The sequence below is a fragment of the Notamacropus eugenii genome, chromosome X (genome assembly GCF_028372415.1).
Source record: "Notamacropus eugenii isolate mMacEug1 chromosome X, mMacEug1.pri_v2, whole genome shotgun sequence".
Taxonomy (NCBI): Eukaryota; Metazoa; Chordata; class Mammalia; order Diprotodontia; family Macropodidae; genus Notamacropus; species Notamacropus eugenii.
Window position 1 is genome coordinate 60,736,231 of NC_092879.1, and position 24,928 is coordinate 60,761,158.

At 41.1% G+C, this 24,928-nt stretch overlaps 1 protein-coding gene across 6 annotated transcripts in view; it reads right to left on the minus strand.

Annotated features, from left to right (window-relative positions):
* Positions 1-24,928, minus strand: part of ATP11C (ATPase phospholipid transporting 11C) — a 214,468-nt gene that overhangs the window by 76,948 nt on the left and 112,592 nt on the right. For all 6 annotated transcript variants that reach the window (XR_011971071.1, XM_072626289.1, XM_072626290.1 and 3 more), the window contains exons 6-12: positions 20,951-21,079; positions 17,886-17,989; positions 15,274-15,324; positions 14,108-14,172; positions 13,632-13,713; positions 11,704-11,854; positions 9,820-10,017 (exon numbers count right to left, since the gene is read on the minus strand). Coding sequence is in view for 5 of the 6 variants with exons in the window: in XM_072626289.1 (XP_072482390.1) it covers positions 9,820-10,017; positions 11,704-11,854; positions 13,632-13,713; positions 14,108-14,172; positions 15,274-15,324; positions 17,886-17,989; positions 20,951-21,079 (780 nt within the window). In the remaining variant the exon portion in view is untranslated. The remainder of the gene's footprint in view (positions 1-9,819; positions 10,018-11,703; positions 11,855-13,631; positions 13,714-14,107; positions 14,173-15,273; positions 15,325-17,885; positions 17,990-20,950; positions 21,080-24,928) is intronic.

The following is a 24,928-nucleotide window of genomic DNA, read 5'->3' on the forward strand; positions in this document are numbered from 1 at the left end:
TTTCCATGTGGATATAAAATACTTGAGTTTCTTTACCCGTGACACGTAATTAAGCCATGAGAATGGAACTGATGAGAGTAATGGCAACAATGACAGCATCGTTGGGAATTGTATACATTTAGCATCTACAAACTACCTAGCAAGACATGATCAGGTGGCTAAAATTATACCTCAGAACTTCAGTTCTTTATAAACAAACTAATAACAAGTCTACAACCTCAAAATGTACGTGAGAGCTCAACAAAAAACTTCACAGCAACTTTAGCATAACCAAAGAGAGAACCATTGTTCATGACCGCCCAGACAAAAGAGGGATCCACGCAAATTTAGGAAGGATATTTTTAACAGATGTTGCTATCCCAAACACACATAATCTCTAAACTACATCGAAGGAAAAGCTTTCAAAATATAGAGACCTAGCAGAAGAAGTTAAAACCATAGCGGGGCAGGATGAGGTAAGTATCATCCTTGTCCTCTATACTATTGAAGTGGTTCCAAGAACGCCTTCTGTGAATTTATAAAAAAAAAAATGAGTTTACATCACCATATTCAGATTCAGTTTAAAAAAGCAGACATTTTATCCACCAGTCCATATAAAATAATATTAGCAAGTCTTTGTCAAATCATTCTTTTTTTATCAAAAAAGACGAGAACAAGAAGATGATAATATAACAACAATGGTGATGATGGCGACAACGATGATGATGATGATAATCTAACTTCACCTAGTGAGGATAATATTCTCTCCCAAATGGGGCAATGGCAAAAGAATTCAAACTGATTTACGATGTCAAGGGTGAAGCCATTCCAAGGAATGAAAATAAGAACAATTTTTCCAAATCAAGAACTACTTATTAAAAGGCACAGGCCTTTCTTCTTTCTCTCTTTTATAAAACAATTTCTAGAGAAAAATTCAGCTTTCCAAAAACATAACAAAACCAAGCTACTCACCACTTATACAAGTTATACACAAAATATCATATGCTTACAAAGCTCTTACTTCAGTTCAAAATAAAGTGGGGAGTTTGAATGGATTGGTAAAATAAGATCTCACAGTTTCATAGCCTTTCAACTTACAAACTACTTTCCTGACAACAAATCTGGAAGATTTCTCACTAGAGACTGTGGAATACAATGGCTAGAACACTGGACTTGGATTCGAGAAGATCTCAGCTTAAATCTTGCCTCACGCACTTACTAGCCATGTGACCATCAGAAATTGAGTCATCCAACCTTGTTCAACCTCAGTCTCTTCTGGAGAATGGGAATGAATGGACACAGATGAATAGATAGATAGACAGAGAGATAGATGACAGGTAGGGAATGCTGAGAGAGAGATGAAAGATAAGATGATAAATTGGGAGATATAGACAGGTAGATAATGTTGGCAGATGAATAATAGATATGTTTATAGATAAATAGATGATGGATAGATAGGCAGATAATGTTGGTAGATAAATAATAGATATATAATGTTGGTAGATAAATAGAAAATAGACAGACAGACACAGATAGATAGACAAATTAGTGAATGAATAAAGAGCTTTAGCAATCATCCTCCAGAATAACTTTGAGTCTCACAGGAGATGATGCGTGTAAAACCTTTTGTAAAGCTTCAGGTGCTATGGAAATGTCACATGTTTTGAGGGGTTTTGTTTTGGTTGAGGTCTGTAATTTTACCATTGACCAGGGGTGGGGAACTTGCAGCCTCGAGGTTACAGGTGGCCTTTTGGGTCCTTGGGTGTGACCCTTCGACTGAGTCCAAGTTTTACAGAACAAATCCTTTTATTAAGAGGACTTCTTTTGTGAAGTTTGGATTCAGTCAAAGAGCCACAACTGAGGACCTAGAGGGTCACCTGTGGCCTCAAGCTACAGGTTCCCCACCCCTGCAATAGGCACCCCTGACATCAGCAATAACCTCTCCCCATAAATATCAGCAGTTCATTTGCAACTAAGTTCATGGGAATTGTCTTGAGCCCTGAGAGGGTATATGATTTGCTTAGTCACCCAAATAGCATGTCAGAGGAAGGACTTAAATAAGGTCTTCTCGCCTCCAAAGCTGCTTGTCTATCTAGTAAGCTATACTGTCACTCATCATCACCATTATCACCACCACCACCACCACCACCACCATCATCATCATCATCATCATCACCATTGTTATTACAAATGAAGAAAGTGAAACCCAAAAAGAAACAGTGGGAAAGCGATGGAGATTTGGAGTTAGAGGCTGATACCTGACTCTGTCACTTCCTACCTGGGGTCCTTGGGGCAATAACTGAACCTCTCTGGATAAGAAGGGGAGGGCCAGTTGTCCATTGATCCTATGAAGTGACAGACCCACAATCTGATTGTGAGGTCCAGGTCTTTTCTCCTGCTTCAAAGTCAGTTGTTGTTTAAGAAAATGGAGATATAATAAGTGAACAAATTACAATCACAGCTTTAGAACAGGAAAGGGACCTTCAAGGTCATTCACCCATCCAACCCTGTCCCCTTATACAGAAGACAATCTGAGGTTCAGAGAGGCTAAGCGACTTGCTCAGGGTCACACAGCAAGCAAGAGCAGAACCAAAGACAGCAGGATTTGAACTCAGGGTCTCTGATTCCAAGTCTGGCACCCTTTCTGCTTCACCACAATGCGTTCCATCCCATGAGACATTTCTTTTCCAAAGTAGAATCCCCCCAACAGGGCAATGAAGGATCTTTGGGTACTGTACTGTACAGCATTTGTGAGTCCATCACACAGTAAAAGGCCAAGGCCATGCAGCCATCTAACCCATTTATCTTGCAGACAACCATGAGCCCTTTCAAGTTGTTTCTATACCCAGAGTGTCTATTTTCAGACAACCCTCAGATTGAAGGTTTTCAAATGAAACTTTTTCTTTAAAAGAAAGACTCAAACCTGGTTGGGGGGCCCGGAGGCGGATGAGGGAGGGGGTGACCAGACAGTGGGTAATAACAAATCTAAGTCTAATTGAGGGCATTTTCATAGCTGAAATCCTCCCCCACCTCCGACGACACCACCACCACATTACACAATGCCCATCTCATCTCCAGTTTTCCTCTCTTCTACTATTTATAACATTTGCCTTGAAGAACCCTACAATTTGATCCTCCTATTGGGGCAATTTGTACTTAAATAGTTAACATTAGCAGCTGATGGGAACACACATAAGCACACACAAGATTAAGGTTTTCATTATTTAAGGGAGAAAGTGATGAACCCTGGCAAGAGATACTTTCTAATTTCTTTTTCCGAGCTTTCCCCTGCTGCAGTGCTGGCATGGAGACAACATTCCAGCCTCACCCCGCCCAGTGCCCACCCCCCTCCCACCTTCTTTCTTGTTAGGCAGCCAAGTTGGAATCCTCTCTTTCCATTCACTCCAGTGGCATTATCTGGTTCTGGTTTAATTCCCCCTCATCCCACCCCCAATGCTATCTCTCCATTTGTCTCTTCCTTTCTCTGCCTCTTTGTCTTCTCTATCTCTCTCTCTCTCTCTTAAAATGAAACAATTTGGCCTTAGGGAATCAAAATTTGTGACCTTCATTTTTCTCTGCAAGTTGCCATGGGATTGTCTTATCTCTGCCATGCAGATTTGGTAGTATCCTTAAATGTAGAGCTAGAAGAGACCTTGAGGGGAAACTGAGACTGAGAGACAGCAAGTGACTTGTCCAAGATGATATTGATAAGCAGGTGGTAGAATTGTAATTCAAAACCAGGTCCTCTGACTCGAAAGTCAATGCTTTTTTTTCCCAATTGTACCATCTTAGGTCTGGTTTAGAAATGAGCAAGACACCCTTAAGTAGTATAACATAGTACATTCATTTGTATATAAGAATATCAGTTCCTTGAGTAGGGATTATTTCCTTCTTTGTGTCTATATCAGCAGTGCCTGGCCCATAGCAGGTGCTCACTAAATGTCAGCAGAATAGAAAAAGGAAAGAATGAGATTGGGAAGGGAAAATAAACAGATGTGGTCATTGTTGAAGGGGAGAGAGAAAAGAGAGGAGAGAGAGACAGAGAGAGAGACAAAAGGAAAGAGAGAAGAAGAGAAACGAAAGGAAAGAGAGAAGAGAGGGAGGGAGTGAGAAAGAGAGAAGAGAAGGGAAGGGAAGGGAAAGGAAGAGAAGAGAAAAAAGAGGAAGAGAAGAGAAGGGAAGACAACAGGAGAGGAGGAGAGGGGAGGGGAGGGAAGGGAAGGAGAGAGAGAGAGAGAGAGAGAGAGAGAGATGTCCAAGCTAATAGCAAGGTCCAGTTGGGAAGGTGGATAAGGCCATCACTGAGACCAAAGTAGGAGCAGCCTGGGAAGTTGAAGGAGAAAATGAGCATGGTTTTGGATCTGAGGTGCTAATGAAATATCCATGCAGTCCTGTAGCCATATAGAAATATGGGTGTGGAGCTCAGGGTAAAGATCAGAATGGGAGGTAGAGACTAAGAAGCAATCTGCACAAAGGCAGGAGCTGAAGCACTGGTGTGAATGAGTTTGACCAAGTGGAGAAGTAACATAGGGCAGTAATAATGATAACAGTTAATATCTGATTAGCACTTATTATGTGCCAGGAACTATGCTAAGGGTTTTGCAATTATGATCTCATTGAATTTTCACAAGAACAATGCTGGGAAGTAGGTGTCATTATCAAAAACAGGGTGAAGTGACTTGCCCAGGGTCATGCAACTAGTAAGTGTCTTAGGTCAGATCTGAATGCAGATCTTCTGACTCCAAGCAGCACCACCTAATAGTAGAAGTAGTAATGAGTTGGAGGACTGAAAGAGCCACTCTGCCACTCATTACCTATTGTGACTTTGGGCAGGTCATTTGTGCTCTTTATGCCTCAGTTTCCTCACCTATAAAATGAGGAGGGGGGAAGAGATGATATCTGTGGTCTCTTTCAGTTCTAGAGCTCTGTTCCTAATATTTTATGGTGTAGAGTGCCAAGATCAAGAACCTTGGAGAGCATCCACCTTGAGGGGTTGGAACAAAGAGGAAGAATGAAAAAGGGAAACAAAGAGAATGGTTCTAGACATGGGCAGACAAGTATTCAGAAGGAGGGACAGTTGCCAGTGTCATCTGCTACAGAGAGGTCAAGAAGATAGGGACTGAAAAAAAAGACCCAGGATCGGACATGAAGGAGATCACTGGTGAGCTTGCAGAGAGGAAGTTCAATCTAGTGATGGGGAAATCAATTGGATTCCAAGAGACTGAAGAAAGAAATAAAGAATAAGTAGTGAAGAAGTCACAGAAAAGCTAGAAGGATGGAGGGAGGACCTCTTTAAGATCTGGGTGACTCAAGCATGTTTGGAGAACAATCAGAATGAGCTGACAGTGAGGGAGAGATGCAAGATGCACAACACAGTGGAGCTGATTGCTGAGTTTGGTGGCTGTGTGGCTGGCCATAACCTCTCTGGACTTCAATCTCCTCCTCTGTAAAACAGGGAGAATTCCTGTGGCATATAACCTCAGAACAGAGAGACTCAAAGTGCCCCAGAAATGGTATCTCTTATTAGCGAGAATTTGTGAGAAGGAGGATGGCTGAGGGAGATCCCACTGGGGAGAGGAAGTCAGGTCACCTGCTGACAGAGTGGGAGGCAGGGTCCAGCCAGGTGCTTGAGGAGACAGGAAACCATTTGGAACCCTAAAATGGAATTAGGCAATCAATAAGACTAGAGTGAGATTGCTGGGCAGCAGTAAGGGCCTAGCTGAGGTCATGCCTCAGGAATTTATAGTCAATTTCATGCCTTTGTCTACTAAAATTAGCATGCCCAGGAGTAGAAATGGAAGAATTCAAGGTTAATGGTTAGCCAGGGTTGAGAATTTCCAGGTTGGGAATGATGAAAGGACTAAGGGACAAGGGCTTCTAGTGATGAGTGATTAATAAGAAGAAAAATAAGAACTGCTATGAATCCATTTTTTGTTGTTGTGACTTTCAGTCATGTCCAACTCTTCGTGACCCATTTGGAGTTTTCTTGGCAGAGAGTGGTTTGCCATTTCCTTCTCTAGCTCAGTTTACAGATGAGAAAACTAAGGCAAACAGGGTGAAGTGACTTGTCCAGAGTCACACAATCAGCAAGTGTCTGAGGGTAAATTTGAACTCATAAAGATGAGTCTTCCTGATTCCAAGCCCAGGGTTCTAAACAGTGCTGCCCCATATGAACCCATTTTACAGAAGAAGAAACTGAGACCGGCAACTGTTAAATGATTTGTCCAGGGTCATAGAGATAGTAAGCATCTGAGTTCATATTCAAATTCATCAGATCTTTCTGACTCTGCCCATCACTGTATCCACTGCACAGAATGTTATCCTTCACATGTCATCCATGTTCAGATCTACCAAAGACTGAAACAGCTTCCTCCTGATGCTGTCACTGGCCATGGGGTCAAGGCTGGCTATGGAGGCAAAAGAAAGTCTGAGTGGCAGAGACTGCCTAGGAGAATAAAACAATTCAGTTAATGGTGGCAAGCTGTGTCCACACAATACTGTGGCATGTATCTGGTAAATAACTGAAAAACTTGACTTAAGCAACCATACCTAATAAGTCAGATCTCCTGTGGATTTTTTTGTCCTCACTTTTTTGGTGTTTCAGATTGCATTTCTGGGGTTAATTTGGGCTAGCTGGTTACTAGCTATGTCATAGCCATGGTTAGTGGTGAAATAGGGAGCAACACCCTTGATCATCCCTGGAGCAAAGCCAGAGAAAGGCATTATGGGTATGACAGGGGTGCTGAGGTAGTAAAGAGAATTAAAAAGGGGTAGCACAGGTGCTATTAGTACCAATTCTAATGTGGTGCCTCATGGGAAATTCTGTGGTTTATTTCTAGAGTTTCATACACAGGTAAGCCTCGGTAGAGCACAGCAGCATTGTCCGGGATCCTTGGGACAGTTCCTTGCTAAGGACATTTCTCTGTTTCTTTCCTGGTATCCAGTAACCTGTAGGAAGGTACTCAGGGGAGCTACGTGCTATGCCTGCTTTTTCTCTTCCCATGGGCATAAGTGATATGGCTACGCAGCCTTAGAACTCTCCCTGATGACTGGGAGACAATGGAAGGAGATATCAGTCTTCCAAGACTATTGTGGCTATATTGAAAAAGGCCTTCCTGAGACAGGCTAGCCTATGTTCCTAAGAGAGCAACTATCCAAAACTGTACCTCTACCACCTTGGGCTATGTTTGAGATCTCCACTTATAATAGTCAGCAATCTTTGAGAACAGGAAAGATTCATTCCTGAGTTGGCTGTTGTGGAAAATATTGCTGGAGTGCTTATGAGGAAGCTTAAGAGGTAGACTGGGGCCCTCATCCTAAATGGTACAGAGATATTCAGTCAACTTCATAGAACCTTCAAAATTTAAGAGTGTCAGAACGAGCTATAACAACTCCCTGAAGGGAATCAGTCCCCTTAACCTAGTCAAGGGTTGCCTGTCTCATCTGGGGTGCACATGTTCTGCCAGGGTGTGGAGGCCTTGTGGCCCTCAAGGCAAGGGGTCTGGTATCATTATCACCACCAATTTATATAGCACTTTGATGTCTGCCAAGTGTATAGGTAAGTACTCTTATTATCCCCATTTTACAGATGAGGAAGCTGAGGCAAGTAGAAGTTAAGCAACTTGCCAAGGGTTCACAGTTAGAAGTGTCTGAGGCAAGATCTGAACTCAGATCTTCTTGGTTCCAAGCTTCAACAAGGACAGCCTCACCCTCTTCAGTATTAGAGGACCCTTTCCACCATGACCCATTTGCCCTCTGGGACAAAGTTGGTAGAATATATGACCTTTCACGGTCTGTTCAGTCTTCTGATTTCATATATGGCAAGAGGGTAACTTAGTGAAGGTATGAATGTAAGAAGAAATTCTGAGGTAGAAAAAAATGCACACCCCCAAAGTGGGTGAGGGCTTCTTTCATCCATGTTCCTCTATTAACCCAATCCACATTTCCAAGTCATGGAATTGACATTTCCACAGTATTGGTATTCTAAATATCATGAACATTAACTAGAAGTGAGGAAGCATCCCAGATCAGACATGCTAAAAACAGACAAAGGAATAAGATTTGAATACTGATGATAAAAGTCACCACCTGAGGAACCATAGCTGGACTGAACTTCGAAGGGAAATAAGTGCATCAGATGACAAAAATACAAAGGTAGCAAACGCTGAAGGGGCTATAGGAAGATGGGCATGTTAAGGCACTGTTAGTGCAATTGTGAATCAGTCTAGCTATTCTGTATAACAATTTGGCATTGAGAAAAAGACACTAAGCTGCACATATCCTTTGACCCTGTGACGGGTATACATCTCAGAGGGAATTGTGGTTCCTACCACACTAAGGAGAAAAAAGATAGAAGGAAAGGGCCTATAGACACAAAATTAATTTATAGCACCTCTTTTTCTAATGGAAAAGCATTAGAAAAGGTCGGGAGGGGGGGTCTACGCAGTTGACTCCAGCAGACTGATGATATGGGCTACATCTCCCTCTTCTCAAAAGAAAGGTGGTAGACTACAGGTGTAAGATGAGGCATGCATCATCAGACATGGCCAATGTGTTGATCTCTTCTGTTTGACCTTAATTCTTACAAGGGCAGGTTGAGGAGGAAGCGGGGGGAGCGGGGGGAGGGGGACACGGGGGGGGGGGCACCAGCTTGAGGCAGTGATCAGGAAGTGACAGCAATGTGAAAAAAAAATACATCAATAAAACATGTATTTTTTTTCCCAAGGAGAGAAGAGGTCAGATCCTGAATTACATTGGAATTTTAAAAAACAAGAGCGTATTTCCATCAAACGCTGCCTTCATTGAAATGCCTCCTATAGAGCAAGCAACTATATCTATGATGCATCTGATCAGAAAGAGGTCTGGAAAATGTCACGGGCCTAACTCTGGTCAATCAAGTTCGTGGAAAGCATACAAATCTCTCGCTACATTTCCCCAGGGAACACATCTCCAGAGGAGAACATTGCCTCTCCCTTTGTTCCAGCAATTCAATAAATGTTTGTTGTTAATGAGGACAATTACAGACGCCGGCACTGAAGCAATAAGCCCGTAATCTACCACCAGGTGAGCCTTAAAGAGGACTGTGAGGATGTTTGAGTATAACTGAGAAATCGGGGTACCTAAAAACGTTTCAAAAGGCTGGCAGAGCAACAGGGCACCCCCCACCCCGTCCGGGACACCAGTGCTATTCTCGGAAGACTTGTTTCCTCCTAACTCCCCCTCCTCCTCTAGGGGGATGGAGGACATGGCTTTGGCCGGTTTAGCTCAACTGTTTTTCTTTGTAACGAGGTAAGGATCTTTGGGAGGAGCGGAATACCAGGAAATATCTGTGATGTCAAAAACCGAAGGCATCCATAAAACTGAAGTTTTCAAAATAAGGGACATCCTTCCCAATACTCAATTTCTCTATCATTCCTGATTAACAAATGAGCATTTATTACTATGTGCCCAACACCATGCTAAGACAAGAATCAAAATCTCTGCAACTAACAATGTTATATTCTATAGGGGGAAAAATCATCTGAATAGATACGTGAATGAAAAAACAAACATAAAAATATTTCAGAGAAAACACCAACAATTGGGGGTGAGAGGAGGGGTAACAGAGGCCTTATGCAGATCTAGGCTGAGCCTCGAAGGCAACTCCAGATTCCAAGAGGCACAGATGAGAAAATAGAGCATTCTAGGTATAAGAGAAAGATTATGCACAGGCCTGGAGGATGCAGATGGAATGATAGGAAATGAAGTCATCAGATATTTAGTTTAACATTATGAAAAATATTATCAACACATTGGAAGCAATTTGTCTTGTTGAGGAGATCTTTTAAAATGCATTCTAACCTGCCCAAGTTCTTCATTGAGGTCGGATGTGTTCACCAGAGCACCTTCTTGTATTTCTTCATCATAAAAGTCTTTGTCCCAAGCAATGAAAAAGGACCCCAAGAATTTCTGCATTTCCACAGTAACATACATGGAAACAGGGATAATGAAATTGAACAGGACCATAAATGACAAGAAGTCTGTGAATATCTTCAGAACCTGGAAGAAAACAGATAAGTCATGGTAACCAGAGGCAGGCTTCTCCTGTGGAGACAGTAAGAACAGAAGGGACTGTGAAAAATCTGGTCGTTAGTCTTATTTTTAATAATAGATTTTTGATAGTCTTTTGACTTCACCTAGAAAGAGTAATTTTAGTTATCATAATTAAGAAGAATTTATTTATAATTGATGATAATTAATTATAGGGCTCTAAGGTATTCAAAATACCTTACATTCAGAGCCCCCATATCCTCTCCCCACCCCCACCCAACAATCCCTTATAACAAAGGATTTTGTTTAAAATAAGGAAAAAATTCAGCAAGACCAGTCAATATGGTGAAGAAAATCTAATGTTCTAGGCAATGTTCCACCTACTGACCCCTTTCCTCACCCCCTAACCTCTGCAAAGGTGTGAGAAGGAGGGATAGTCTTATACGGTCTGGTCTTTATGGCACCAAATTCCAACCTCTCTGAGTTGGAAAGGACTTCAGCAGCCAGTTATGCCAATTCACAGCTGAACAGGAATCTCTCTACAAGATCCCCAACCATCAGCCATCTTGCCTCTGTTGGATAACCTCCAGTGGGGGGGGGGATGGGAGGGTAGGGGAGTGAGGGGTGGCTCACGACCTATCAAGGCAGCCCATTCTGTCTGAAAATGACTCTACTTGTTAGGAAGCTTTTCCTGCTCTCACATCCAATGCTGAGGAAATTGTTCTTGATGTGGGAAAAAAAATTCTTCCCAAGAACACTTCTTAATGAAGGGGTAAATCTTCAAGTACAGAGCCAAAGGTAGATTTTTAAGCATCTGTGAAAAGTCATCCTCAATTTTTTTAGTGGAATATCATGGTTTCTTCCAAAAAGCTTCTTCTGAGGATTTTTTAAGAGGCAATAGTGTTTTTCTCCTCCTTAAATCTTAACCCTGAACCATTTAACCTCTAGGTGAAATCCAGTGGTACGTGGCAAAAAGATCAAATGTATTTATCATCTCACAGAAGGGCAACACGGTATACTGGATAGAGAGCTGGTCTTAGTGTCCAGAAAACCTGGGTTCAGATCCCACCCCTGACACTTGGTAACACAACTCGATTCCAAGCCACTCTCTACCTCAGTTTCTTCATCTGGAAAAGGAGAAGATTGAACTCAAGTGGCTATAATGTGACTTCAAGTTCTAAAATCTAGGATCCTTTGACCCTATAGCAAAACAAAGAACCAAAAAGTAGAGTTAGGAAGAAAGGCTAGAATTTGCTGAGAAGCCAATTTAGGCTTGACACTGAAAAAAAAAATCTTCCTAATGTCCTCCAGTGGAATGGGCTGCCTCTGAGGTAGGGGGTCTCCCCATTACTGGAGGGTTTCAAGAAGAAGATCGATGGTCACTTACTAAAGATACACAAAAGGCCCACTGAGGACCCTTCCCACACAGACATTTTGTTATTTCAGGAGACTACAAATCAAAGGTATTAGAGTATCATAGCTGCTTGCCAAATAGCTTGTAACCAGGTCTTGGTTGAAGAGTCAAGCCTAAGTACAAATGAAGCTATTGAATTAAAAAACAAAAAGGTTTAAAATTTTAAAGAAGAGGATACAACTAGAAGAACATCTGGAGTAATAATAACCAAGTCACTTTTTCCTTGACATTTACAGAATATCAAATTATATCTTCAGGACTGAAAACATTAAACCAATTACCTTTACGGTCTCTCGGTCATGTTGGGTCCTTTGGTTGTACCAAGGCTCATCATTGTGGGAGACACTTTGCCACACATACTTCATTGTGGTGCAAATAGCAGCTTTGGACAAGAGGATGCACAAGTACACAATCAGGAAGCCATTGATAGATCTGAAAAAGAAAAGATGGTTGATTTAAAAAAATTAGTTTGGTCATTTATATATGGTTAAAGACTCTCTGTTCATGACGATCGAAGCCTAGGCAAATATATCTTGGACAAAGTAGAGTATGGTACAGTAAACTTGGAATCAGATGAACTAAGTTTGAGGCTCAGTTCTATTCTCATGCAAACATCTAACCTTGAACAAGTCAGTCAACTGAGCATGCTAGAGTTGAAACTAACACTTTGAGTACATTGGACAATCCATTGGAGGGAGTGAGGATTTTCCAGCATACAAAGAGATGAAGAGGGGACATGAAGGAAGAGTAGGGCAGCATGGAGGAGCTCATGTGAAGACAGGAATTAAGAAAGCCATCTGCTAGCTAGCTTCCAATTTGAGCTGATTGTTCTTGCTAATCATTTCCCATGGGCCGCCCTCCCTCTCTCATCCTCCCCATTCTACCCTCTCAATTGCCAGTGCCTGCCCTCTGAGATTATATGCCATTTATACTTTATAAATCATATGTATACATAGTTACTTGCCTGTTGTCTCCCCCATTAGAATGTCATTCTTGTTTTTGCAACCCAGTGCCACACACAAAAAGTTCTTAATAAATGTTTATGGACTTGACTTGGTAACTAGGTACTAAGTCCCATCTTTCTAAATTGAAAAGGAGATACAAGTCTTATCAGGGTTCTTGAAATTCCATTACCCTGAGGCAAAAGTCTAGTGACCCCAACTTAGTTACTCTGATCATCTAAACCCATGTTTCTTTTTTTTTTTGTAAAATTGGGATAGCAACCCTTGTTCTATCTACTTCACAGGGTTGTTGTGAGGATTAAGCAAGAAAGCTGTTTGTTATTTTAAGCTTTTTCTAACTAAAAAGGCCTATAGGGGTATCAAGGACTGTTGTTAAAATTATAGACATGTAGGTGGCAGAGGAGGTAGAATGCTTGACCATCCTGAACTCAGAAAGTCCTGAGGTCAAAAGTTGCCTCAGATACTTCTTAGCTGTGTAATTGTAGGCAAAGTCACTTGACCTTGTTCGTATATCAGTTTTCTCATCAGTAAAATAGGGATAATAAGAGCACCTGTCTTATGAGGATGTTGTGAGGATCAAAGGAGATAACGTGTGAAACATTTTGAAAACTTTAAAGTATACTATAAATGCTTGCCATCATCACCACTGTCATAAGTATTACAGAAATGGGCAAGTGGAAAAGAAGTTGGAGTTATTTGTCAGAGAACATCACCTCTTTCCCCCACATGCACAAACTCACTAATACAACCTTACCCCCTCTTACAGCAAGGCTCTAATAGCTCTTTTCAGAATCCTGGGATGAGAACAGGAATATAGGTATCCCTGGCACCCTTAAATCTCTAGTTAATCCCGACCCCTTACCTACCTAGAATCCTGAAAGCCCTAGAACATGAAGGTTCATGAAGAGGTAGCCTACAACCCTCACACATCAGGCCAATCCATTTCTGAGGAAGTGACCTAGAGTTCAGAAATCTGGACTAGCTGAGACAGCAAAGCATGGGGAAGTAGCAACCAAGCTCATGATCAGCCAGCTGTGTTCTAACCTATCAAACAGAGACTTCAGTCAGTCTTCTACCAACCAGCATAGTCCACCCCATTCCCTTCATCCCCTCCCAAGCTGCCAGCTCATTTTGCCATAGAATTCAAGTAAACACAAAGTTAAAGTGTTCAGAAAATTTCCCTAGGCTTTAACTGGAGCCAAGCCCTGCACTGACTGGTGCAACCCAATTTTCAGGCACATCCTTACTTTTCCACGGCGGAGCGCTTCTGAGATTTCCCTTGGTAATTCAAAGCCATTTTGCTTTCCATTCCTGTGTAAACAGCAACTCCTAAAGAATAATAAAGTATAATTAAACTAGGTTTACAACTGACCAACTCCACATCCCATGTAACCAAAAAACTCTTTAAGCCCCATCCCCTTCTGATATTAATTTTAAAAAAAAAACAAAAACTAGAATTCCAAACATTCCCCCACACATGACTTGTTACACAAGGATTAAGAAGTAATGTAATATGAACTATAATTCATATAATTAATAGCCCTAAAACATTTTCATTTTATTTATATTCTCTTTAAGCAAGTCATACTACCAAAAATATAACACCTAGAAATAGGTTTCCATGAACGTTTATTATTATCAGCTAAGGTTCCTTAAAATTCAGTTATTATTTTGAGGCATTATAAGATATATTTCTGATAAATAAATTCTTTAAAATGTTCACCATAAATCTTCTTGGTATTTTTTAGAGTAGCTCCTTTCAGCAATAGATTTTCAGGTCCCAAAGACCTAAACAGAAAGTGAATATTGTTTATCCACAAAATCCAATATCATCAGTAAATTTCTGGAGTGCTTTCCCCCCTCCCTACATTCCCTCTGACTGGGATTTTATATCTATCTGTCTATGTGTAGCATAAAAAATGGGCTCACACCTGTAGACAATTTCAAGCCCCAATCTCTAGCAGACACATGCGGGTCCAGACAGACAGATGACCACAGAGAAAGTACAAACAGAGCTAGAAGCTTAGATCAGGAGACATGCGAAGGGCAGAGGCAGAGACAGAGAGGGGCCAAGCCTCAGAAAGGCTGAGAGACAAGGAAATGGGGAGAGAAAAACATAAAAGAGATAGAAAAACAGACGCTAGGAGAGAATATGAACCTTCTATACAAGATGATACAGGCCTCAGCAGGGACCTGTGGGTAGACTTCAGCTCCCTCACTCCCACTACATTCTTAACAGCCTGTGGCTGCTTCTAGTCATCCAAAGTAGAGAACTGAGATAATCATGAGCCTAACTGAAGGCATGAGAAAGACCCACACTTTTTATGTAAGGTTTTTAATTTTTTTTTCCTTTGGGAAGATAGGAGATATAAACATGCGATTGTAAATGTGTGGGGAATACCTAGCATGGAAATTCTTCCCACCAATACAAAATATCATTTATAATCTTTGGATCTTCCCAGGGCACACAGCTAGTATATATCAAGAGGAAGTCTTGAAAATCCAGGCTCCCAGTCTCTCCTTCTAGGTCTTACGCCATTCTACTGCTCTCCTGAAATTTTATGTATGTTCTGAGGACTTTAATTACCCAGATAATTGTGTCTCAGTCTTTTCACTTCACTTAAAATGCAGGTAATTTTCCAGTCCATCCATTGCCTCCCCTGGATCACAACTATGCACCTATACTTTCCAAACCCCATTGATAACAATCATAACTCATCCTAGAACAGCTCACCAAAGCAGCACCACCACCATAGCTTAGAGCAAAGCCATGCAAACTGGGCCTAGTTACCCTAGCATCTCTTTCCAAAGGAAAAGTATTAGAAGATACTTGCACAAGATTCAAATAATAACATCAAGAAGGAACTAGTGAATAGTAAAGGAACTAACCTGGCAATGGGTTCTGCATTATTACCATAGATATTGATCTTTCCAACAAACCTGGAAAAAGAACATAATAGAATGAGATTTTATTCCACCAGATACTGACCACCACTAGTATCAGTAGGAACCATGAAACTAGTCCAATTTCATCAATGTACAAATGGGGAAATTGAGACCCACAAAGGGGAAGTAACAATGCTCTAGCTCATTCAGTGTCAGAAGCTTGGGGCCCTATAGGGCTGAGAGAAGAAGAAAGACAAGTCATCCTTTTTATGGGAAAATTTCCTACATATTTTTGAACACCTACATATTTAGGTGACTACAAGGGGAAGTAAGTTATTGCAATTCTATGTAGGGAGAATCAAGGAATAGGCACCAGTACTGACCATGGTACTCATGAAATATTGGAAGGTTTAGGGCAGTGGTATCAAACTGAAATAGAAATGAGGGATACTAAGCTGTACACAAAGACTCCTGTAGGTCCCAAAATAACTTAGAAAACCACATATTAACATTATCTATTCCAGGGGTGGGGAACTTGCAGCCTTGAGGCCACATGTGGCCTTCCAGATCCTTAAATGCAGTCTTTTGATTGGATACAAATTTTTAGGCTGCACATAAGGATCTAGAAGGCCAGATGTGGCCTCAAGGCGGCAGTTTCCCCACTCCTGATCTATGCTCCACTGTATTTTTATTTATATTATCAAATATTATCTAATCACATTTTAATTTGGTTAAAAGGAGTGAATGGGGCCCTGGCTGCTTGTACGACACCTGGATTAGATGAAATCCTCCATTACGTTGGGTGAATTCTCAGTGGAAGACTGATGGAAGGTTAGTGATAGTATGAGTAGAAAGGATAAGAAAAATGGGAGACCTTAAAAAATAAAAATGACAAAACAATTGTAAATAAAGCCAATGAGGAAGCAACAGAGAGATATCTAGCGAGAATGTTGTGACTGCATAGGCAGCTCTTGAGTGATTAAATTTTTTTATCATTTTTTGCCATTCAGTTGTTTCAGTCATGTCCGATTCTTTGTGACCCCTATTTGAGATTTTCTTGGCAAAGATATTGGAGTAATTTGTCATTTCCTTCTCCAGCTCATTTTACAGATGAGGAAACTGAGGCAAGCAGGGCTAAACGACTTGTGCAGGGTCACATAGCTAGTAAATGTCTGAAATCAGATTTGAACTCAGGTCTTCCTGACTCCAGGTCCAGAGTTCTTATCTGCTGTGCCACATAGCTGCCCAGTTAATTTTTTACAGAATGTGTACAAAAGACAGAAGCAAGAACATATAACTGAGGACAAATACAAAAGGCTAGAGGATGGCAGGGAATAACGATGAAAATTAGTTGAGTCTAAAGAAAAATGTTAAAGACTATGAAGTAGGCTTTTATAAAAGGGAGGAGAAAGGCTCATTGCTCATAGATCATGTAATACTGGCAAACAACAGTGAGGAAGCAGAAATACTCACTCAAGGTTACTTCCATCTTTATTGTCAAGGAAAGTATTAAACAGAAAAGGATAGAACAAACACAGTTGAGAGAAATACACACCAGATCGATAAGGGAGCACCTAGATACTTTAAATCCAGTGTCAAACTTATCCCTGAAAAACTCCCAATCAAATTAAAATGTAAGTAGGAGATGTTTAGCAAAATAAATAAAAATATAGTACAATATAAATAATGCTAATTTGTGGTTATCTAAGTCAATACGCAGTCTAAAGGGATTTGTTTCTATTTTTGACAACACTGATTTAAATGAGTTCCCATCTCCTAACCCACATCAATTCTATCCCAGGGTCTTCAAAGAATTTCTACATAAGAAGCAGCATGTCATAGTGGGTAAAGCACGGGACCTAGAGTCAGGAAGACTTGGGTCAGACACACACTAGCCATATGACCCTGGGCAAGTCACTTAACCTCTTTAGGTCTCATTTCCTCATCTGTAAAATGAAGGAGTTGAACTCAATGACTTCTAGATTCCTTCCAGTTCTAAATCTGTATAATCTTATGATCCTATAATATAATCCCTGAACTACTATGAGTGATCTTTAAGTAATGATGGAGATCAGGAAAAATGCCAATTGCCTGGGGCCAGGAAAGGATCCAAAGCATCCTATGAAAAAGGGCAAAAGATGTATTCCCAAAACTATAGCTCTAGGAAAATTCTGGAAAGAATTATTTTAAAAACAGTGTAAGAATAATCAGAAAGAGAAGTGAGAGAGACTCTACCCTGCATAAAAAGAAGGGCAAAGGGAAGGGTATAGAGAGGAGAGGAATGGACCTTACTTCCAAGGTCCCTTCCAATCCTAAAATCCCATCATTCTGAAGCCCTATGCTCATGAGGTGAATGTCTAATAGACAGTCATGTTGGTAAATTTCAAAATAAAAGGACAATCTTAAATAAATTTCCCAGGACCATGATGACTTTTAACAGATCCATGATGAGCAAAGCTGATTTCTGAATCATTTTGATGCCAAGGGAAGGAGCAGGTTTTGCAAACACAAAGGCAAGAGGGCTGACAGAAGGCTTTGCCCTTCTATGGAATGCTTGTATGAAAGGAAACCAGACTACAGACAGTAAACAGTAAAGGAAATCTGGGACTCCTTACTTGTACAGGTCAGGTTGAGGCTGCTCACACTCAATAGTGGCTTGGAGGGTATCAATGGAATGAGCCGTATTAAGCGAACTGGTATCGCGGATAGCATAATGTGTCTGGGTGAAAGCAGAAGTGAAAACCCAAAAAAGAAAAAAAAAAGAAAGAAAAAAGTGAGTCTTTTGGTAAACATCTACCCACGGAATTCTAGGAACACAGTATGGCTCAGCGAGCCGTTCTGGCAGAAGCCGACAAATATTGATGCACATTACCCACAAATAAGTTGTACAATATTATTCTTAAAATGTATCACAGGTAATTAGATGCTCCCCCTGCTGCTTTGGGATTTCAATGATATTGAAGAACTTGAAACCTTTCTCATGACCTACTGCTGGGAGATTTCAGTTTGCAGCACGCATGTAATTAACTGAGGAGCCCACGGAAAAAAAATTCAATGTATTTATATTTTTATCCTATTCATGGAACTGAGTCCTATTATTGCCCTCGCCACAGTGGACTGACTTGGCTCAACACACACAAACTAAGCAGCCGCCTCTCGGTGTTGAAAATGCTCCAATTCTGCCAGGAGCAAGAACCAGCATTAGGAGCACCATTACCCAAATAGCTTTATTAATGAATTCTAAGAGGCTTCCAAGCGACTACATTTGAGATTGAGGTGAGAGGGATTATGTGCCTACTTTTATTCAGGCCTTTGGACCTTTCTCTTGCTATATTATGTACTTGATTAATTTCACATGAAAAGCATGGCGCCAGTTGAGACATCTTATAAAGGCACCCCCCCTGCCAACACACCCCCAACCAAGGCCTAATGCAAATACAAAAGACTCATCCTGGATGAAGGTTGGTATCATTTTCTAAGTGGAATATTAAGGAAATGTCTGAGTCATGCTTAGCAGCCTAGCTCCAGAAATTGAACCCCCACCCCCCACCTCTTCCTTTTAGCTCCTTCAGAGAGAAGTCATTTAAAAGGTTTCCATTCCAGACAAAGAGACTCAAAAATAATTTCAGGATCCAAGCTCAGCTCTGTCCATTTTTTAATCAAGAGAAGGGAAGAGGAAATTTCATGTTTGAATGCTCACATCCATCTCTCCCTGTTTCTCTATGACCCTGGGCAAGTTACATCACTTCTCTGTGCCTCAGTTTCCTCCTGTGAAAAATGAGAGGGTTGGACTAGATTGCCTCAAAGGTCCTATCTAGCACTGATCCTATGATCCCATGACCTTGGCTAAATCACTTGCCCTCTCTAGACCTCAGTTTCCTTATCTGTAAAATGAAGTGGTTGCCTTTGAGTTTCCATCTATCTCCACAGCTATCATTCTATGATAGTGAATACAATTAAATGTCATTCTCTTTAAAGGCAGAATAAGCACTTGGCACACAGAAAGCATCTAATGAAAGCTTACTGAATTCAGCTGAATCTACAGCTTAACTGACAGCTAAGCCTCCAATTCCCAGGCTCTAGGGCATGGTAGCATCACTTGGGTCAGAGGCTGGATGTCTCCTCTTTCTTCCCCAAAGGCTCAATACAGAAAAAGTCCTCTCTTCTCCATGGCACTGAAGGGTTATTATACCATATAGAACCAGTGGAGACAGGCTGAAGCTGGCATTGCCAGAGCCAACCAGGTAAGTACCTTATTCACAGGCTTAAGTAAATATATTTGCACACTTTCATAATTCTTCCCAACAATAATTTATGAAATTGTGCCCTAAGGGACTGAAAGGGGTGATCAAATTCCTTCAAATCATATTACTTGCACCCTGGGAAAAAAGCTATTCTGCCAAGAGAGTATTCCTCACTTGGAAAAGACTCAATGTCAACATCAGGCAGAAGCCAGCAAGTTCAGCTCCATGAAATTGTGCCTCAACTTTACCAACTTGGAAAGTGCTCATTACCAAGTTTTCACCAATTACATGAACAGTCCCTAATAAATAATAGAAGGTCATAAAAATGTCATTGTGGTTTGTTTTATAGACTTGTGGTTGTTTGTTTTTTAACCAGCCTCCGCCCCACTTTGAGAGATTTATAACCGGTCTCACCCGTCTGGAGTTAAACGGTTGCCAAGTCTATCCAACAAACATTTCCGAAATGCCTTGTACACCTGTCCTGTTCCCCGACTTTTTTGTAACGTGACTGTCAACTTGGTTCGAGAGCCCTATCACTCCTCACTTGGACTAACAGACTAGCCTCTTACTTGGTCTCTTTTTCTCAACTGTCTCCCCTCTGCAGTCATGCCTCTATACAGTTGCCAAAATAACAATTTCGAGGTAAAGGTCTACCTATATTATGCTCCTGCCAAAAAATATCAAGAGTTCTCTACTACCTCTAGAATCAACCCTTCAAGGCCTTCCAAGTTTGACACCATGTAACACTACTTCCCTTTACAAACTCTGTGTTCCAACCTGAATTTGACCTTCCATCACTCAGCTTCCTGAGTTCCCACAGGTCATACTCCATGCCTGGGATTCATTGTTTCCTCACCCCCGCCTCTCAGAATCTTTGTCTTCCTTCAAGGCTCACCTTGGAGGCCACTCAGCTGTGGGATGGTAAATAGGGCACTAGACTTGGAATCAAGAACACCTAAGTTCATATCTAACCTTAGACATTTTCTAGCTGTGTAACCTAGGGCAGGTAACTTTGATGCTCTGTGCCTCAGTTTCCTCATCTGTAAAATGAAAAGATTGGCCTCAGCTTCTATACTCCCTTTTGGCTTTAAAGCTATGATCTTCTGGGAAGCCTTCCCCAATTCTCCCCACTCCCAGATGTCAGTGTCCTCTCTCCCACCTTATTTATCTAAGACCACGGGGTATCCCTCCCAGTAGAAAGGAATTTATTTGAGAGCAAAGACTGTTTTGTTTTTGCCTTTTGGAATTCTACTCACACTACCCAAGCTGAGCACAGTTGTGCAGATGAAACTGGGGGTAAATAACCGCCAAGGATAACTGCATCAAAACCACTTTCCAACAAGACCTACCAAGGCAGCAGAAAAACACAAATTCCCTCTGAAAGATTAATTACCCTGAGCTGAAAGTGAAGAATCCTGGTCCTTTTGCTACATTACCTTGCAGTTGGATTCCCCATCAAGACTGGCTGTTGTAACATAACAGGTCCCATCATCATTGACTGATGACAGGAGGATAATATCACAAGGAAATGTCTCATCCGCATGCACCTCGACAATATCACCAACCTGGAAAGGAAAAGAATGATAAATAAGCTTCACCTCTTTCAAGGCATTCTAGGTGGAATTCCCACTGGAGGAAGAGAGAATTCTATGTGCACAGTAGATTAGCCCCAAATACCTCCCTTTTGGAACCAAGAGACTCATCAGTCCCACATCATGGCAAGGTGGGGAAATTGTACTGTGTGGATGACAAGACTCCTCCTTGAAGGTCATAAGGATAGAAAAGAAAAAAAGAGACTCATAGACTGCCCAGGCTGACCTTAGACCTCCATCAGTTACATAGAGATCACATTTCTCATTTCTTCTCTGTCCTGATTGACAATGATCTCTTCCAGATATGTTCAAATGCCTTTATTCATAAATGTGTTTACAGAAAGGTCTGTGACAAATCAGGAAAGACACATTGGCCTAGGTGTTATAATTGTTCTGGCTCTTTCTTTGCTGCCTGAGAGTAATTTATGGTCAAGTCTGCCTGATTCAGTAGGTATTCATCATGTACCTGCTGTGTGCAAGTCCCTTTGCTAGACCTTTGGGATACAAGGACAAAACAAGACAATCCATGACCAGAAAGAAACTATAATCCACATACATTCCCTTTGCCACTCTCAAGATTATACATGAATGTAAAATTTCACCTATGGACCACTTGTCATACAGTCAGTCAGCATCCTGAGAATCAATTCATTCTCATAACTACAGAGGACAGATAGTGAAGTGTGCTTCTCTCCTCTCAGGGGAGAGGTGGCACACATCAAAGTCAATGGTGGGTATATTTTGCATTTGGGGTGGAGGGTGGGGAATAGGTTCCAGCCACTTGAAAGTAACTACAATGATTTTTTTTAAAACATCAGTAAAACATTTATTTTTAACCACAATAAATGATTCCTTCATCTAGCAACACACAAGCTCCCATAAGGAAGGGAAGAAACCTTAGATGGGACAGAATCTACTACAGACCTTCTATGGAAAAGTATTCAGAGAGCCTGGAACTGCTTTATCACCAACTTGCAATGTATTACACCTCTTAACACTGATGGTAAATTCAATGACAGATTTTTTTTTTAAATTTCGATTATATAAAGCACCGTTTAAATTATTCCTACTCTAGTTCAATTTCAAAGGAAAACATAAAAACCATAGCCTTCATTACAGCTTTTGATAAAGTGACAAATGGGGTATTTACCTGCAAAATCATCCATATGTAAGCTGCTAGAAGACTATGACTATTCCCTCCATTTTCATCTTCCTTGCCTCTTCCTCTTAGTACCCTTGGCTTCCTTGAAGGTACAGCTCAGATGCCATGTCTTACAGGAAGCCTTCCTTAACTCCCCCAAGATGTCAGCACTCACTTCCACCTCAAATGACACTGTATGGAACCAATCTGTGTACATGTTGCATCTCTCAATAGAATGGAAATATCTTGAGGGCAAGGGTTGTTGTCTCCTTTTAATCTTTGTCTCTCCCAGTACCCAGCACCAGGTCTAGCACAGAGGAAGCCCTTAATCAGCTAAATTGAATACAAAGTGAGCTAAAAATTCAGTAAGAAGCAACGGGGCTTTGAAGAAACCATGCTTGGACCTAATACAAGGGTTTCTGACCTGAGGCCCATGAGATTTTTAAAACATCTTTTGAGAACTGCATTCCAATAAAATTGGTTTCCTTTGTAATACTGTTTATTTTACTTGATGCTATTAGACACGTGATTTGGAGAAGAGGTTCACAGATTTCACCAGATTGCCCAACGGATCCAGGACACCAAAAAGGCTTAGAATTTCTAGTCTAATCACATTCTATTTTCTAGCCCAACTGGCTACTCTTTGAACCTCATTTATGACATATCCTCTCCCTCTTTCAAGCTTCTGTTCACTCCATACCCCGAGCCTTATATGTAAGATGCCCAGGAAATGTTACTGACTCCTTGATTCCAAAGGGTCTAACTTTGTACCTAGCATTCTACTGGCAGAAGAACATTTCCTATCATTCCCTGATTTGTTATTCTTGGCTTTGAACAGGCATTGTGCCCAACTGCCTTCTCTCACTCAATGATGATTTGGTTTGGATGAAGGCCCAGTATGCTATAGGTATACTTGCAAAGGTAAAAAGGGTTTGTTTGAAGGTACGGCTTCATACAACTCTTGACTCCAAAGATTTTTTTCTGCCTAGGTACAGAGAGCAAGCGATATCACGTGGGACCAAAGAGATAGGTCATCCTCTGTTCAAAAACAGCTCTCCCCACGTTCCATCAACCACCTGACAGAACAGGCCAGTGAGCTGGGAGGCAGGAGACTTGGGTTCTAGTTCTGCTTCTGCCAGGTCCTTTTATCACCTTTATCAAGTAACTTGCCTCCTCTAACCTCTGAGGTTAAAATCTAGGATAGTATGAACCTATGATTAAGGCCTCAGCCTTCCTATCTATATTATTGTTCAGTCATGTCCAACTCTTCATGATTCCATTTGGGGTTTTCTTGGCAAAGATATTGGAGTGGTTTACCATTTCTTTCTCCAGCTCATTTTACAGATGAGAAAACTGAGGTCAACAGGGTTAAGTGACTTGCCCAGGGTCACACAGCTAGTAGGTGTTTGAGGCCAGATTTGAACTCACAAACATGAGTCTTCCTGACACCATGCCTGGCACTCTATCCACTGCAGCGCCACCTAGATGCCCCTATTCTTATCTATCAAATGAGAGAATTGGATACAAAATAGCAGTTCTCAATCTTTTTGGTCTGAGGACTCCTTTATACTCTTAATTATTAAGAGCACCCCCAAATATCTTTTGTTTATGTGTTATATCTAGCAGTATTTACTGTATTAGAAATTTTTAAAATATTTACTATATTAGAAATTAAAATAATAAAAGAGTTTCGACTTCACAGACTATATGAAAGGGGTTCCCAGACTCCACTTTGAGAATATAGGGACTCTGTTGCCAAGTTTGTCTCTGAAGAAGCAGCTACTTTCCCTGAGAGGGTTAAGGTTTGCTCTCACCTCAATTTGTTTTTATCCAATCAATACTTAGCTGAGATTAGCCTCAGTGAACAGACTGAGTCAGAATGGGGGTATGGAGAGAAGGGGTAGATGAAGCAAGGGCACACGTGATGAAATCATGGGATCTCAGGCTTTGAACACTATGGACAGCAGCCTAAGGTGGATGAAAAGGCAGAGCAGAAGATGAGGAAGAGGTAGGTGAGGAAGATGCATAAGGACCTGACTAAAATCAGCAGTCTATCTGTGGTGGGTGCTGCCTTTAGGGATCATAGGATCCTAGATCTAGACCCAGAAGGGACCTCTGAAGTAGTCCAAGCTGCTCATTTTACAGAGGAGGAAACTGAGGTCCAGGGAACTGAAATGACTTACTCAAGATCATACACTGTATCATAGCTCTAAGACTACAAGGGACCTTTTAAGTCACCTAATCCAACCCCCTCATTTTGCAAGTGGGGAAATTGAGACCCAGAGAAGTCAAGTGATTTACTCAAGGTCATACAAGAAGCATCAGAAGTGGCATTTGAACCCAGGTCCTCTGACTCCCCTACTGTACCTTATACTTTAGACTGCCAATTTAAGAAATTACATGGAAGGGAGGGATGGGGGAAGGGAAGAAAAGGATGAGATAGAAATCAGAATCTGAAAATGAAGTATTCAGAGAAACTTAGGAAGCCTTCTAATGACTTGTGCCAAGTGAGGTAAGCAGAACCAGGGGAATAATTTCGATGGTGGCCACAATAATGGAAAAAAAGAAAAAGCACAGCTCTAAAGCCTTATCATTACAGCGACCTACATGGCCAATGCGCTGATTTCTTTCATTCCAAGGATAAGAGGTGCACAATTCTTTGTTAATAGGATGAGGTTTTA